The 16,026-nt window shown below is 36.0% G+C and overlaps 1 protein-coding gene across 1 annotated transcript in view; it reads left to right on the forward strand.

Moving 5' to 3' along the window:
* Positions 1-9,873: 9,873 nt before the first annotated feature.
* The window catches only part of LOC124615354 (rho guanine nucleotide exchange factor 18), a 591,378-nt gene continuing 585,225 nt past the window's right edge, over positions 9,874-16,026 (forward strand). The window contains exons 1-2 of the mRNA XM_047143164.1: positions 9,874-9,997; positions 12,381-12,443. Coding sequence (XP_046999120.1) covers positions 12,401-12,443 — 43 coding nt within the window. The 5' untranslated portion in view covers positions 9,874-9,997; positions 12,381-12,400. The remainder of the gene's footprint in view (positions 9,998-12,380; positions 12,444-16,026) is intronic.

Here is a 16,026-nt window from a genome sequence, read left to right on the forward strand (position 1 = left end):
AGGCAAAAAGGAATACAAACGTCTCAAAAATGAGATTGACAGGAAGTGCAAAATGGCTAAGCAGGGATGGCTAGAGTACAAATGTAAGGATGTAGAGGCTTGTCTCACTAGGGGTAAGATAGATACTGCCTACAGGAAAATTAAAGAGGCCTTTGGAGAGAAGAGAACCACTTGTATGAATATCAAGAGCTCAGATGCCAACCCAGTTCTAAGCAAAGAAAGGAAGGCAGAAAGGTGGAAGGAGTATATAGAGGGTTTATACAAGGGCGATGTACTTGAGGACAATATTATGGAAATGGAAGAGGGTGTAGATGAAGATGAAATGGGAGATAAGATACTGCGTGAAGAGTTTGATAGAGCACTGAAAGACCTGAGTCGAAACAAGGCCCCGGGAGTAGACAACATTCCATTAGAACTACTGATGGCCTTGGGAGAGCCAGTCATGACAAAACTCTACCATTTGGTGAGCAAGATGTATGACACAGGCCAAATACCCACAGACTTCAAGAAGAATATAATAATTCCAATCCCAAAGAAAGCAGGTGTTGACAGATGTGAAAATTACAGAACTATTAGTTTAATAAGTCACAGCTGCAAAATACTAACGCAAATTCTTTACAGACGAATGGAAAAACTGGTAGAAGCGGACCTCGGGGAGGATCAGTTTGGATTCCGTAGAAATGTTGGAACACATGAGGCAATACTAACCTTACGACTTATCTTAGAAGAAAGATTAAGGGAAGGCAAACCTACGTTTCTAGCATTTGTAGACTTAGAGAAAGCTTTTGACAACGTTAACTGGAATACTCTCTTTCAAATTCTGAAGGTGACAGGGGTAAAATACAGGGAGCGAAAGGCTATTTACAATTTGTACAGAAACCAGATGGCAGTTATAATAGTCGAGGGGCATGAAAGGGAAGCAGTGGTTGGGAAAGGAGTGAGACAGGGTTGTAGCCTCTCCCCGATGTTATTCAATCTGTATATTGAGCAAGCAGTAAAGGAAACAAAAGAAAAATTCGGAGTAGGTATTAAATTTCATGGAGAAGAAGTAAAAACTTTGAGGTTTGCCGATGACAATGTAATTCTGTCAGAGACAGCAAAGGACTTGGAAGAGCAGTTGAACGGAATGGACAGTGTCTTGAAAGGAGGATATAAGATGAACATCAACAAAAGCAAACGAGGATAATGGAATGTAGTCAAATTAAATCGGGTGATGCTGAGGAGATTAGATTAGGAAATGAGACACTTAAAGTAGTAAAGGAGTTTTGCTATTTAGGGAGTAAAATAACTGATGATGGTCGAAGTAGAGAGGATATAAAATGTAGACTGGCAATGGCAAGGAAATCGTTTCTTAAGAAGAGAAATTTGTTAACATCGAGTATAGATTTAAGTGTCAGGAAGTCGTTTCTGAAAGTATTTGTATGGAGTGTAGCCATGTATGGAAGTGAAACATGGACGATAACCAGTTTGGACAAGAAGAGAATAGAAGCTTTCGAAATGTGGTGCTACAGAAGAATGCTGAAGATAAGGTGGGTAGATCACGTAACTAATGAGGAGGTATTGAATAGGATTGGGGAGAAGAGAAGTTTGTGGCACAACTTGACTAGGAGAAGGGATCGGTTGGTAGGACATGTTTTGAGGCATCTAGGGATCACAAGTTTAGCATTCGAGGGCAGCGTGGAGGGTAAAAATCGTAGAGGGAGACCAAGAGATCAATACACTAAGCAGATTCAGATGGATGTAGGTTGCAGTAAGTACTGGGAGATGAAGAAGCTTGCACAAGATAGAGTAGCATGGAGAGCTGCATCAAACCAATCTCAGGACTGAAGACCACAACAACAACACAACAACATGGAAGATATAGGTAACCCAGCATTAGAGGCAGAGCTTTGGAAAACTTGAAGTCAAATTAGATGGAAGGCATAGATAACTTTCCTTTTAAATTTCTGAAACCATTGATGGAAATAGCAACCAAATAACTATTCAAGTTGGTATGTAGAATATATGAGGCAAGAGAAATACCATCAGACTTTTAGTAAAATACCATCCACACAATACCAAAGATAACAAGGGCAAATAAGTGTGAAAACTATTGTACAGTCATCTTAACAGCTCATGCATCAAAGTTGCTAATAAGAATTATATACAGAAGAAAGAAAAATAAAATTGAGGATATGTTATATGATGATCAGTTTGGCTTTTGGAAAGGTAAAGGCACCAGAAAGTCAGTTCTACATTGTGCTTGATAATAGAAGTATTGTTTAAGAGAACTCAAGACACCTTCTTAGATTTTGTTGACTCAGAAAAAGCATTCAACAATATAAAATGGTGTGATTCTTAGAAAAATTATTGTAAGCTACAGGGAAAGACAGGTTACAAACAATATGTACAAAAGCCAAGAGGGGACACTAAGAATGGAAGACCAATAACAAAGTTCTCAAATTAAAAAGGGATGTAAGAGGGGGATGCAGTCTTTTGCCCCTGCTACCCAATCTACATAATGAAGAAGCAGTGATGGAAATGAAACGATGCTTCAGAACTGGAATTAAAATCCATGATGAAAGGATATCAAAAATTAAATTTTCTGATGATGTTGCCACCCTCTGCGAAAGTGGAGAAGAATTAAGGACATGCTGAATGGAATGAACAGTCTAATAAGTGCAGAGTATGTGTTGAGGGTAAACCACTGAAATGTGAAAGTAATGACCAGTAGCAGAGATTATGTTAGCAATAAACATAATATAAAAATTGGTGAGCACAAAGTAGATTAAGTGACAGAAAAATTTTTCCCACGTGGAGTGTTTCCCTCTATTATATTAATATCATTTCATATATAATAACTCATTAAACTATTGTTTGTTTTTGCTTCTAACTAAGGCATCTGATGTCAGTGAACATAATTTACTGCTCAGTAAACTATATTCCTATGCGATTTAAGGAGTGGCGTATGACTGAGTGTGGGCCCACTGAATGAAGCTATTTCAAAACAGTGCAGACTGAATTAATACTCTGCACAATACCTTATAGATCTGATAACCATGGAGAAAACCTCAAGATTTTTGAGATGAACAAATATTTAATGAAAAGAGCTGCAGTGACAAAGCACATCAAAATAATTGACGTAAACAGGTTTCTTCAACAAAAAATTTTTCAAGACACGGATTTTACATGGCAAAGTTAGGGAAAGTTAAACTCTGTGCATATTTATTGAAGATGCTAAGAAACAGTTGGTGTACTATCAAATACCTGACCCCTTCCCATCATTACATTCTTGCAAATAAGTAGAACTATAATCAAACGAGACGGAAGCCTCAACAGTTGCTGCAAAACCAACGGAAAGTGTAGATGTGAAAATACAGGATGTGCTCTCCAAGAAGACACCACTACTACATGCAGAAAAGAAGAAAGTAGCCATGCCAAGTACAAAATCTAAGTCATCTCCTGCTGAAGTGGCACCAGGTGTTTCAAAACAGTGTGTTCCCACCAGTCTCTGGAAGGTGATGTAAAGCACACTGCCATCTGCGTCTCAAGCAGACCCAAAAACATGACACAGAGAAGTAAAGATTTTGTGGGGGCTGCGCCAAGGAAGTCCAAATGCAAACTATCTTAGGATCTAGTGCTAGACAAACAGTTCTGTGTTCCTGCAAATTGCCCCATAACAAACTAAATCCTTCTCCTTGTAATATCTGCTCTGTTTTATTTTACACTTATAAATATCAGGTCCGTAAAATATAAGACTGATTATCTTGGTATTGGTTTGAAAGATAGAAGAAGACTGATATTGTGCTTAAATGAACAATGGCTAAAAGAAGACATAAAACTGTACATACAATACTGAAGTGCCGGAGTTATTCTAATGACGATGCGCTGTGGCGACCACAGCCATTACTAAAGACATCAGATAAATTCTCAATTGGGAATAGTGACTACCATCAGCTGTAGAGTGGAATGATGACGTATGGAAGTTTGGGTCTGGCCATGACTCACACACAGATAGCCAGATCGTAAGGCTCATGATAATTGGGAAATCCATGTTCGAGTCCCAGTCTTGCACAAATTTTCATTGTTGTCATTCCATTCTACAGCTGATAGTAGTCATTATTCCCAATTGCGAATTCATCTGATGTGCATAGAACTGTATGTTTCACCAGATTTTCTTCTAATTAAAAGTTACTAAAGTCCCAATGAAGGCCATGGGGATTCCTCCATACATTCAAGTGATGGTTTAAACCTGGAATATACTGTTCTGGATGTTAATGACTTAAGTATTATAAGTGTACTGTTGATATATACAATATACTAATTTTTGGAGACTTAATCACTGATGTTAGAAAAATGCAGCTAAAAATATTAACTTAACAAATATGTTAAGATCATACAATCTTTTCTCTACAAATGAAAGTCCTACAACACCTGCCTTGATAACTTCATAACAAATGTACATAAAAGTGAATTTGAATTAGTATTATTTAATGTTGATCACCTATCAGACCATGAAGGTATATGGGTGAAATTAATTACTATGAAGTTAAATGTAGACCATGAACAAATTCAGTGCTGCGATGTTACATTATTAACTGATAGGGATATTAACACCTAAAGGGAGGAACTAAAACTAGTAGATTGGAAAGCTGTCTTACTGTCTTCCAACAATGGAGAGGAAGCCTTCAACAGATTCAAGAACATAATATTTAAAAGTTTTGATATCTGTTGCCAAAAGATCAAAAAACAGTATAGTAATAAATTCAGAAGTCCCAGGCACCCGACACAAAACAAATGGTTAGTGCCTGACTTACAGAAACTATGGCTACTGGTAATTACTTGCTAAAAAAGAATAAAATGTGGTAATGCGGACAAAGCCACCTATAACAACTTCAAAGCACATAACAGATCACAAATTAGAATAGCCAAATGTAGTGCAAATGAACATTACATTGAATACTCAAATAATAAATGTAAGGCAGCATGGAGGATTATAAAAGCAGAGTTGGTTACAGACACAAATTGTAAAGAAACCACAAGTGCCGTCAGTGTCACAGCAGACAAATTTAATCAATTTTTTGTCAAGGCAGAAAATCCCACTACCGCCCCAACTTCTGGCCACCACATTGCCAATAAAATGTAGACCTCATTTCTAGCAATCAGTTTCTTGAAAACTGTGCAAACTATGTGCTATCTTTCAAGTGGGCACAAGTGTAAGTGTGTGGTCTGGTTAAATAAATAAAAAACTAGACAATTCAAAATCTGAGGATATTTACGGCTTATCAAATTTTGTGATTTAAAAAAATAGTAGATCTCATATCAAACCGTCTTTGTATATAATGAACTGAATGTATGTTAGTGGCCATTTGCCAGAGTGTCTACAAAGAACAGTTGTCGACCTTTCTCATGAAAAGGGTAACAAGATATGCACAAATAATTATCCTCCAGTTTCATTGGTAGTTATTTTCTCCAAAATAATAGAGTACCATGTATAACATGATATTTGGGGGCATTTATCTGAAAACAATATTCTGACTAAATCTCACTATGATTTTAGGTCCAAATTATCAACAGTGAAAGCAGTTGAAGACATCATTTCTTTTATAAAAACCTCATTTGAACCAACGTTATATACCGAAGCCATTCAAGTAGTCTTAAGCAAGGCATTGATTCAGTGAACCATACAATACTACTGAAAAAACTTTGGAGTTATGCAGTCAGAGAGTCTCCCTCATAAGCTCCTATCTCAGTGGCAGAAAACAAACAGTGATTTTTACAACAACCAAACGTCCCAATACTTAGATATAATTCGAGACATTTCACAGTGCTCTGTGCTTGGGTCTTTAATGATATAATATTTGTGAATGATCTTCCCAATAATATGCCCTGTCAATCTGTACTTTATGCTGATGACACAACATATATTAGCTCTGGGAAAGACATAGACAGATTGAAACTGGAAAACGAAGAGTATTTTAATCTGTCTAATACATGGTTCAAAACCAATGAGCTATCCATCAACTATGAAAAGACAGTGAACATCATGTTTTGTTTATCAAGCAGTGAAACTGAATGCTCAACTGTTAAGCTACTTGGTGTAGACCCTGATTACAGATTAACCTGCTACAAACACACAGATCACGTATGTAGAAAGCTCTCTCATGTTACCTTTTTACTGAGTAAATACAGATATGTGTAATAACACCTCTGTTACATAACTCTACTATAACTTCTTTCACTGCCACCAGTAATATGGTAGCCTTTTGTGAGATAATTCTGCAGGGACCAAAAGAATATTCATCTGGCAAAAAAACAAAACGCTATCAATACTATTTCTGGAGTGAGATTAGATTAGATTCAGTTTTCGTTCCATAGACCCAAAAAATGAGATGATTCTCGGGGGGGGGGGGGGGGGGGGGGCACATGTAAGAAAGTATGACATATAACATTTTAATATAATACTTACTACCCTGATCATTTGTCAGGAGATAGTTGAAATATGTTAAAACAATGCAGTAAACTGGAACAGCTAATATTTACAGAATTAACACACTGTCAGAATGAAACACTGTTATGCACTATTAATAAATTTATCATACATAAAATATCTAATCTTGGCTGTTGTGACCAAGTTTTGACTAAACTGAAATCCAACTGATACTTTTACTTAAGCTGGCTTAACAGTCTCTGTTAAGATATTCATCTATGGAGTAGAAGGAGTTGCCTATCAAAAAGTCTTTCGAACTCTTTTTAAACCATGCTTTATCTTAAACCAGGTTTTTAATGGTCTAATTTATTGAAAATGTGTGTTCCTGAATATTGGACCCCTTTTTGGTCCAAGGTAAGTGATTTTAGGTCTTTATGTAGAGTGTTCTTATTCTTAGTATTGATACTATGTATTGAGCTGTTGGTTGGAAATAGAGATATATTACTTGCAACAAATTTCATCAAGAAATAAATATACTGGGAAACAGTGGTTAGAATACAGGTTTCTACAAGACGTTCTTCAATTTACATCACAAATGATTCTTATCACACGCTTTTGCACCCTAAAAACTTTTGCTCGGTTCGATGAGTTGCCCCAGAGTATGACGTAATACAATGAAAGTAAGCAAAGTATGCAAGGTTTTTTCATATTTATATTTCCAACATCTGACATTATTTTCAATGCAAATACAGACTTGTTTAGGCACTTAAGCAATTCTGTGGTATGCCCTTTCCAACTGAATTAGTATCGAGCTGTAATCCCAGAAATTTAACACTGTCAACCTCTTCGATCTGCATGTCTCCATATGTTATACTCATGCTGGAAGGAAATCGCTCACAGGTTCTGAACTTTGTATAGCGTGTCTTCTCAACATTCAATGACAGTGAATTAGCTTTAAACCACTTATTAATGTCTGTGAAAATTTGATTAGCAACTATTTCCAAATTTGTACTTGACTTGCTACTTATTGCAATGTTTGTATCATCTGCAAACAAAACAAACTTAGTATCTGGCAATGTAACACATGAGTGGTCATTAATGGACACAAGCAAAAGCAATGGACCCAACACAGAACCTTGAGGAACACGACAGGTAATTAATTCCCAGTCAGATGAAAACTGACTGCTTACTGCACAGGTTTTTCGCAACGAAATCCTTTGTTTCCTATTAGGCCGCTTTTTAAGGATTTTAAAGTATTGGCTGTCCCATCATAAAGAAAACTTAAATAACAACATCTTGAGGAAAGCTGTACACCAACATATAACTAATCCAATGAAACAAATAGGTATGCCCACAGCTAGATTAAAGAAAACACAGTCTAGTTATGAATACCTTGGCATAAAATTATCTAATACTTTACTTTTACAGGCATATGATGCCTCATTTAATGGCTTTAAAACAAAAACTGAAAAATGGTTTAAATATTAGGTTTTCTACAATATTTCAGAATTTCAAACTGTAAGGATGACTGAGATACTAAATTATTTCTAACTGTAAAATACTTTGCATTTACGTTAGTATGTGAATAGTTTATTTGATACTTCTATATATTATTTTCTATGTACCGTGCATTTAAGAAATTGTTCTCTAGTGTATATTTTATGTGCCTTGTATTATTATTAGTATGTCAATATTTGTACAACAAATGTAAACTCCCTATGATGGCATCAACTGCATAAAAATGCTCAGAGACGGATCAAAAAAAGAAAGAAATAATATTTGGGTAACGGATATTGAAGGTTTGAGATACAGCATAGAAAGTTTATTCATTGACATATCAGTGTGTCATATATGGCATTACGAACATAGCAGGAATCAGCCTAATATTATTTCTATGGTAGTGTAAGATGTTACAAAAACCCATTACTGAATGTTTAGAATTATGGCTGGAGGTACATTTAAAGTAGAAAAATGTATCAAAATGTTAAACAAAAGATTAAATCAGTATTATCATGTTCTAACAATGCTTAAAAATTCATGTAGTACTGAAACAGTGTTATGCATCTAAGTTGGACTCATAAAAAGCATATAAAGATATGGCACAGTATTGGGGGAATCCGCCTAGCTGAACTCTCATTAGCACTAGAAATGAGAGCAATAAAAATAATCAAAGGAACATATACAGAGAACCATATAAATACAGTTTCAAGGACTTTAAAAGTAATAACCTAACAGTTACATTCATGAAAGTGTATACTACTGAAGGTACACCAGGTATTCCCAGTGTTAAACAGTCAAGTCCAAACTATGAAACAAGAAACAAAGACATTTTTCGTACAGAAATATAAAGAAAAGCCATGTATCAACTTTGCACCATATTAGCCACGAATACTGTTAAGTGCATTACTGATGGAAATAATCATTTCAGAATTCCACATATTTAAAAAAGAATTAAAAATTGCTCATTAGTAGCAATTTTCCAGTACTGAATAATACATGGATCATCAGCAGTAAAAGCAGAAAGATATTTTTTCTTCATTGTAGTGAACTAGTGTGTTTACATTAAAACTAATTATATCTGTAGCACATAAAACACTTTTTTTACTACGCTAATTTACAGTCTGGCTTGTTACGTCTGTGGTTTCATATAATTCATAATAATTTCTTACTAACAATTGTAAAATTGTTTCATATACTATTATCTATGACAAATCCTGTATCATTGTATACAAAGATGATAATAATCTGGATTGATCGTCAAGTTTATCTTAGACATTTTGTTACCGGGAACATAGAAGAATTTTGGCTCTTGTGCTTCACCCATTCGTCCAACATTCACTAGAAAGTCATTTCCTCGAAAAGAATAAATGAGAGTAGGATATCCTCTAAGCAGTAAATTACATACAGTAGAACGCTCAAATATTTTATTTTTAACTACGGCGTTTCACATTTAGCGTTTTTACAGATTTCATGCGTGGTGTATTATTCGACACCCTTGTAAAAATGTTGTAAAACGACCGTGTGCGCATTTACGAACAAATATTTAACTGATAAGAGCCTTTGTGGCCCTTAGAAACATATTCGACATATTAAATTTTCCTTGGTTGCATTATTCAGAAGTCTGAAGATCATAAAACGTGGTAAATGACGCATTATTCATTATCTTTTTTGGATTTAATTCATACCCGTCTACAGAAAGACAGTATTGTGAGCAGTATGCCTAGGTTTTTCCAGTATCTTATTAATTGTTCGTAACTACATAGAAGACAAATGTCAAACAATATTACAGTGTTTTATTAAAGTGGGAATCTGTTCATTGCTTGCAGAAACGCAGATTTGAATGAAATTTTCTTCTGTGCTACGGGTCTATGCGCATGCGGAGACGCGCGTGGGGCCGGCTGAATGATACTTATAATTCCCGCCTATGTCTTTGAACGTACACAACGTCACGTCCGTGTAAAATGGTTGAAACAAATGGCATAGTGTAGAACGGTAGTACTTTGTAAAAGGTATATTAAATAATTCGTGGTGTTGTGTTTGCCGATAAGACATAGCTGGCTTGGAAATTTGTATGAGTTTAGAGTTAAGGTAAGTTTTAACTCATTTGTAACAGTTTGTTATGACAACCATTAGTTTACAGTACAGGTGAGTGACTTGCTGTCAGTTCACGGGTAAATACAGTAAGATAACAGCAACAGTAATGTTACGTTGACAGAAAGCGTTATAGACGCGCGAAGTGCAGAGAACATTAAACCGAAAGACTAGCTAATAATTATCTGCAGAAACAGTTATATTGAGGTTGCATTAGTTAATTCACTATTTTTTCGGGCTATTATGTGTTAGTCTCCTGTAATTGGATAATAATCTCTTTACAGGTTAGTGTTTTTGGCTGCGCAAAAATACTTTAGCAGTAACAACAAATTGGGATTTACGAAAATAAACGGCAGAACTCATTATATTCTGTGAACTATTATATTTTGTTTAAATATGCGTTTTTCAGTAAAATACGTGAAATTCGTGGTTCATTTCACATATTTGACTTCCATTCTTTTCCGCCACATTCTTTCGAATTTTTCATTTTGTCAACGTATTACTTGAAAATTCTTATGTTTGGAATCATAATCTGTTTGTTTATTTTGCTACGACTGCCACGTGTGTGATATGTCAACAGCAATCAAACACTGTAGCGTTTGCTCACAAAAATTGGTTTTGTTGTTCTGTTTGAATGACAAAGATGTTGTCATTACTTGGTGCTGGAATTAGTGTGATTTTGAATGAAAATTGAATGCTCCCTAAACTGTAAAAAAACTTTCATATGAAGACTGATGAAGGAGCACATATGACAGCGTTTAGCAACTTGATTCCATTGCTGTTAAAAAGTAGTAAACGTTCAGTAGCCTAACATTTTGCAAGCTAGACAGAGTTCTTGTCTTTAGTGACCAATTAACGAAATAATGTTTTAACAGCAGCATGAAACACTACTGTGAATGAAAGAACTTACCAGAAGTAGAATTAATATTTTTTGACGGTTGTGTATTCTGCCCATAGTCCCTGGCATCCTGTACTAGCTACTACATAATACCCTTCATTTTTGAACGTACACAGTTTTCCTTTGTACTGCATGTTCAAAAAATTACTTCTAGCCAAACATTGTTGGTGGCAGTTTGCACTCAAGTTTGGGCAGTTTATATGCCCATTCTCCATACAGTATCTTGTAAGGGATTCATTTTCTCACAGTCTGAATGTAGTTTGTAGTTACAATCTCCTGCTTCCTCAATACAGCACTTACTCCTTGATTCACAATTGCAGATTTCTTTCTTTTTTTTTTTTTTTTTTTTTTTTTTTTTTTTTTTTTTTTTTTTTCCCCCAGGTAATGAATTGTAACGTCCTTAACATCTAGAAGCAAATGTTATGCATGTTGTAAATCTACCAGATCATTATAGTTGGGGTGTGATACAGCATAGGAACTACAGTCATGCTGTATTCATAATGTTATTGATGCTTAAAAAATAGATCTTACTATGTAGACTATAGGTGTATAAAGTTGAAATTACAGTTTGTGTATAACAGAAAAAGACAATTGATAAATGTTCATGCTGTTGTTTATTGTGGATCCTATTATTTAAAGCAGTATAGAAAGCTGCATCAAACCAATCTATGGCCTGAGGACTGAATCAATTCAGAAGAAACTCTTGGATTTTGAAATATGGAGCAAGGGGTTGAGAGGAACATTCAGTACAAGTCATTGGTCTTCTCCAGTGACACAATGTTAATGGCTACCATCATGCCATCTTTTGGTGCAGATACTCACAGTTTTGATGTTAGTTCACAAAGACAACAAATGTTATAGAGACAAAAATTTGATTGTGGTGACACATTAATTGACCTATAGCTTTGTTTGAGGTCTAGAGTAGGTTGGAAAGTGATGGTTTAGTTGTTACAGAGTGATCTGTAGCTTAGAGTGTTCGAAAAAATTGCCAGTATCACATAGTCAATATATTTACAGTGTTGGTCATATGTTTTCGCATGACACTGGTCAGAGCCAATGACTCTTATCGAACATTCCTCTGTATCCACGCAGGGGTGGTTATTAAAAAAGGATGTACAAGAGTGCTTTAATTTCATGTGGCTGCTGATATAGATGTGTCGTTGCCATTACACAACCCTTTTACATTTTGTGAATGGCTCGTGGACGTAACAGTTCACAGGAGACCACTCACTTCAGGTACTATGTTCTGAAAGGATCCATGTGTTTTCTGGCAAATTTTTATATATAAGTTTAAACCTACTATGCATTTTTTGTGTACCAAATACATTAAGGCCTCTGCTCACAGGCCATGCCTAAACATGTACAATAGTTATGAGGCAATGTGCATGAAAGGTTTTGAAATAATTATCTATATTAATTTTCCAATTATTTTGCTAAGAAAAAAGAGCATCATAGTAACCTTTGCTTCAATATATTTCCCAGGGTGTCGTCATTGTGAAGAAATGGAGAGGCTGATCGAGTCACATATGTGCCCACTGTCATCAGGTATGTGGCTTCTTCCATCTTTGTACACATTGGGCAAGGAAATTTAATTATAGTTACATGCTGTGCTTTCAGCTATTACAGCTATAGTTGAACATTGATGACCAATCAGTCCCATTTTCTGCATTATCTTCAAAATTCAACATTTTGTATACTTAATACAAGTGTGCTTTATCATAATATGCCATAAACAAGTGAACCTAAGTTTACCAAGATTTTATGTGCCACACTGCAGATATCTGTTATCACAACCACAACCATTGTTTCATATTTACATTTTTACTCCTGCCAAACTTCAGAGAGGGGAAATCGCTATCACATTCAAGCCCAGTTACTTAAAGCCTAGTTTACACGACAACATTGGGTTGCGCCATTCTTTGCGTAGAATGAGTTGCAAGCAAGTGGTTTCATATGACTGTAGACACGGCAACACCAGTATACACTTCAGTTTCGTCGTTTTGTGGGTCCCTGAGTCATGTCTGAAATGAAAGTTTTGGCAGCTGCACATCACACAAGTTGTGATGGAGCTAAAGCTTGTTGCGTGGAATTGCTGCATAAGAAAAAAATAAGAAACGTGTTTCGATTCATGACTGGATGAAGGAAAGAAGTCAGCTCAGTTGCTCAGCATCCTTGCTGAAATAATTTATAACGGAAGATCGAAGAAGTTCTTTTAATTATCTTAGAATGTCGACAAGAACTAATCACGCTTCTTCTAAATAGAGTTAATTGTGCGATAGGGAATAAAGGTACTGTAATGCATGAAGCACTGTCGCCAGAACTAAATTACATATCATATTGCCTACATTACAATCGAGAACACTTGGCGTGCTATAAGATATGGTTTTAGTTGGTGATGACACTATTTCATTAACACCAATAATTATTAACATTAGCAACCATAATTATTCAAAGCAGGCCACATTAAGAAGAGAATGGTTTGCAAACTACTCTCTTGAAGATAGATCTGTACAGTGGCAATATTTCAAAATTCTAACATGTGAAAGGGGAGTACTGCAGCAACATTTTAAATAGATTAATATTGAATAAAAAATGCAGCTTCTTGAATTAGTATAGCCTTCCCTCCGGTAAACAATATTCCTTAAAGATTTGGCCAACTCGAACAATGGGATTTTAGTCTTGTAGATGAGAGCATTGCCACAGCTAGAATTACACTTGCATGTATTATTCTTAATTCAGCTGTGTATGTGCTCCTAACTCAATAAATTTTGCCCTACAGCTCAAACATTGTCAAATCATCTATGTTATGATCGCACATGATGGTCTCTGTGGCAGCAATATGTTGCTTGTTTTTGTAATCAGCATCACTGAAATCCCACAAACACCTATGCAAAGCATAGATATCCAAAAAGCGAACATTATTGTCTGTTCCCCACTTGGTATTTCAGTTTGTCTACACTCTGCGAACACACATAACCTCAAAACTCGTGCAACTAATGTTTACCAAAGTTGGAACACATCAAAAGTGTTTAGTTTCACAGAGTTGCGCAAATATGTGGCGCTCATGCGCAGTGGCCGGTAGCGCAGTTGCCTGCAACCTAGTGTCATTGTGTGAACTAGGCTTAAAGTACACTTAATGGCATTGGTGACCCTTGTATTGAGTGCTGAAGTTCACAGTTAATTGATGTTGCTCATAGACAATGCAGTGATATTTACATCTCTTCTGTCCAAACCACCGTGGAGCGCATGGCACAGGATGCATACCATTTTACCAGTTATTATGGTTTTTCCTGTTCCATTCACGTATGGGCACAGGAAGAATGATTGTTAAATGCTCATGCAAGCTGTAATTAATCTAGTCTTGCAAATCTTGACCTTACTGGCCCTATGGGAATGATACATAGGTGACTAGTATGTTTCTTAGTCTCATTTACAAACGGTTCTTGAAACTTTGTCAATATGCTTTCTCAGGATGGTATAAATCTATCTTCAAGAGTCTGCCAGTTCAGTTTCTTCAACATTTCTGTGACACACACTTATAGGTCAAACAAACCTATGACAATTTATGCTGCCCTTCTCTGTATTCATTGAATATATCATATTTCAGCCACGTTCTTAGATGGTCCGCACAAGTGATTTTTAAGCAATCCCATTTGTTGCCTGATTCTCTTTCCCCAATATTCTACCAATAAACCGAAGTCTACCACCTGCTTTAGCCACGACTGAGCCTGTGGGGTATTTCCATTTCATATCTCTTTGAAACGTTACACCCAGGTATTTGTGCGAATTGACTGATTCCAACAATAACTCGTTGATATTGTAGTCATAGGATATTACTTTTTTCATTTTGTGGAGTGTAAAATTTTATATTTCTGAACAGTCAAACCAAACTGCCCGTCTTTGCAGCACTTTGAAATCTGATAAAGATTGGACTGAATATTTGTGTAACTTCTTTCAGAGAGTACTTCATTATAGATAAGTGGATCATCTGCAAAAAGTCCGAGGTTACTATTAATATCGTCTGCAATCTCATTAATACACAACATGAACAGTGGGAGCCCCAACACACTGCCCTGGGGCACACCTGAAGTTACTTCTACGTCTGTCAACGACTATCCGTCCAAGATACCATATTGTGTGCTCCCTACTAATAAACCCTCAGTCCGGTCACAAATTTCATATTTTATGCTGTATGATTGTGCATTTGATAATAATCATAGATATGGTTCTGAGTGAAATGCTTTTCAGAACTCGAGAAATACTGCATCTACCTGACTGCCTTTATGCAAAACTTGCAGTATGTCACATAGTCGATGTTTTTGGAATCCATACTGGTTAACATGGAGTAGTTCATTTTGTTAAAGTAATCTTGTAATGTTTGAGCTCAGAATATATCCTAAGATTCTATAGAAAATTGATTTCAAGGATATTGGACGGTAGTTTCGTAGATAACTTCTACTATCTCTCCTATAAATGGGTGTGACCTGTGCTTTCTTCCAGCTATTGGCCACTATAATAGGGCTAACTCAACCACAAATTATGTATAGAAATAGGGAGGTTTGTTCAATTTTAACTATGTCAGCTATTTCTCAATACCACTGAAGCTAACACTTGTTTCATCCATCTTTTCAGTAGGAAGAGGATTAAATTGAGACAATTATCTTGGGCTTTCCATTGTAAAGGAACATTTGAAAATGGATTTGAGCATTTCTGTGTTTGCTTTGATGCCCTCAGTTCTTGTCTCATTGGCAAGTAACTGGCCAGTAACTTAGGTGCCACAAACAGCCTTTGTATACAACCAGAATTTCTTTGGGTTTTCTGAAAGACCATTTGACGATATTCTGCTATGGTAGTCATTGGAGGCTCCTCACGTTGCTCTCTCGACAGCCAAATGTGTTTCATTTAGCATATATCTATCTGTACTGCTATGCTTTGTTGTACATCTATTATGCAGTAGTCTCTGCTTCTTTGCAGTGAATGTATGCCGTGGAGGGTTTCTCTCATAAACTGTTCTACTGGGTATGTATGTATCCATTGCATGGTCAACTATTGTTTTAAACTTGAGCCATAGTTCTTCTACATGCTTCAGTCCTCTGCTAAAAGTTTGAAATTCCTCAGTGAGATATGA

This window comes from Schistocerca americana, chromosome 5 (assembly GCF_021461395.2).
Source record: "Schistocerca americana isolate TAMUIC-IGC-003095 chromosome 5, iqSchAmer2.1, whole genome shotgun sequence".
Taxonomy (NCBI): Eukaryota; Metazoa; Arthropoda; class Insecta; order Orthoptera; family Acrididae; genus Schistocerca; species Schistocerca americana.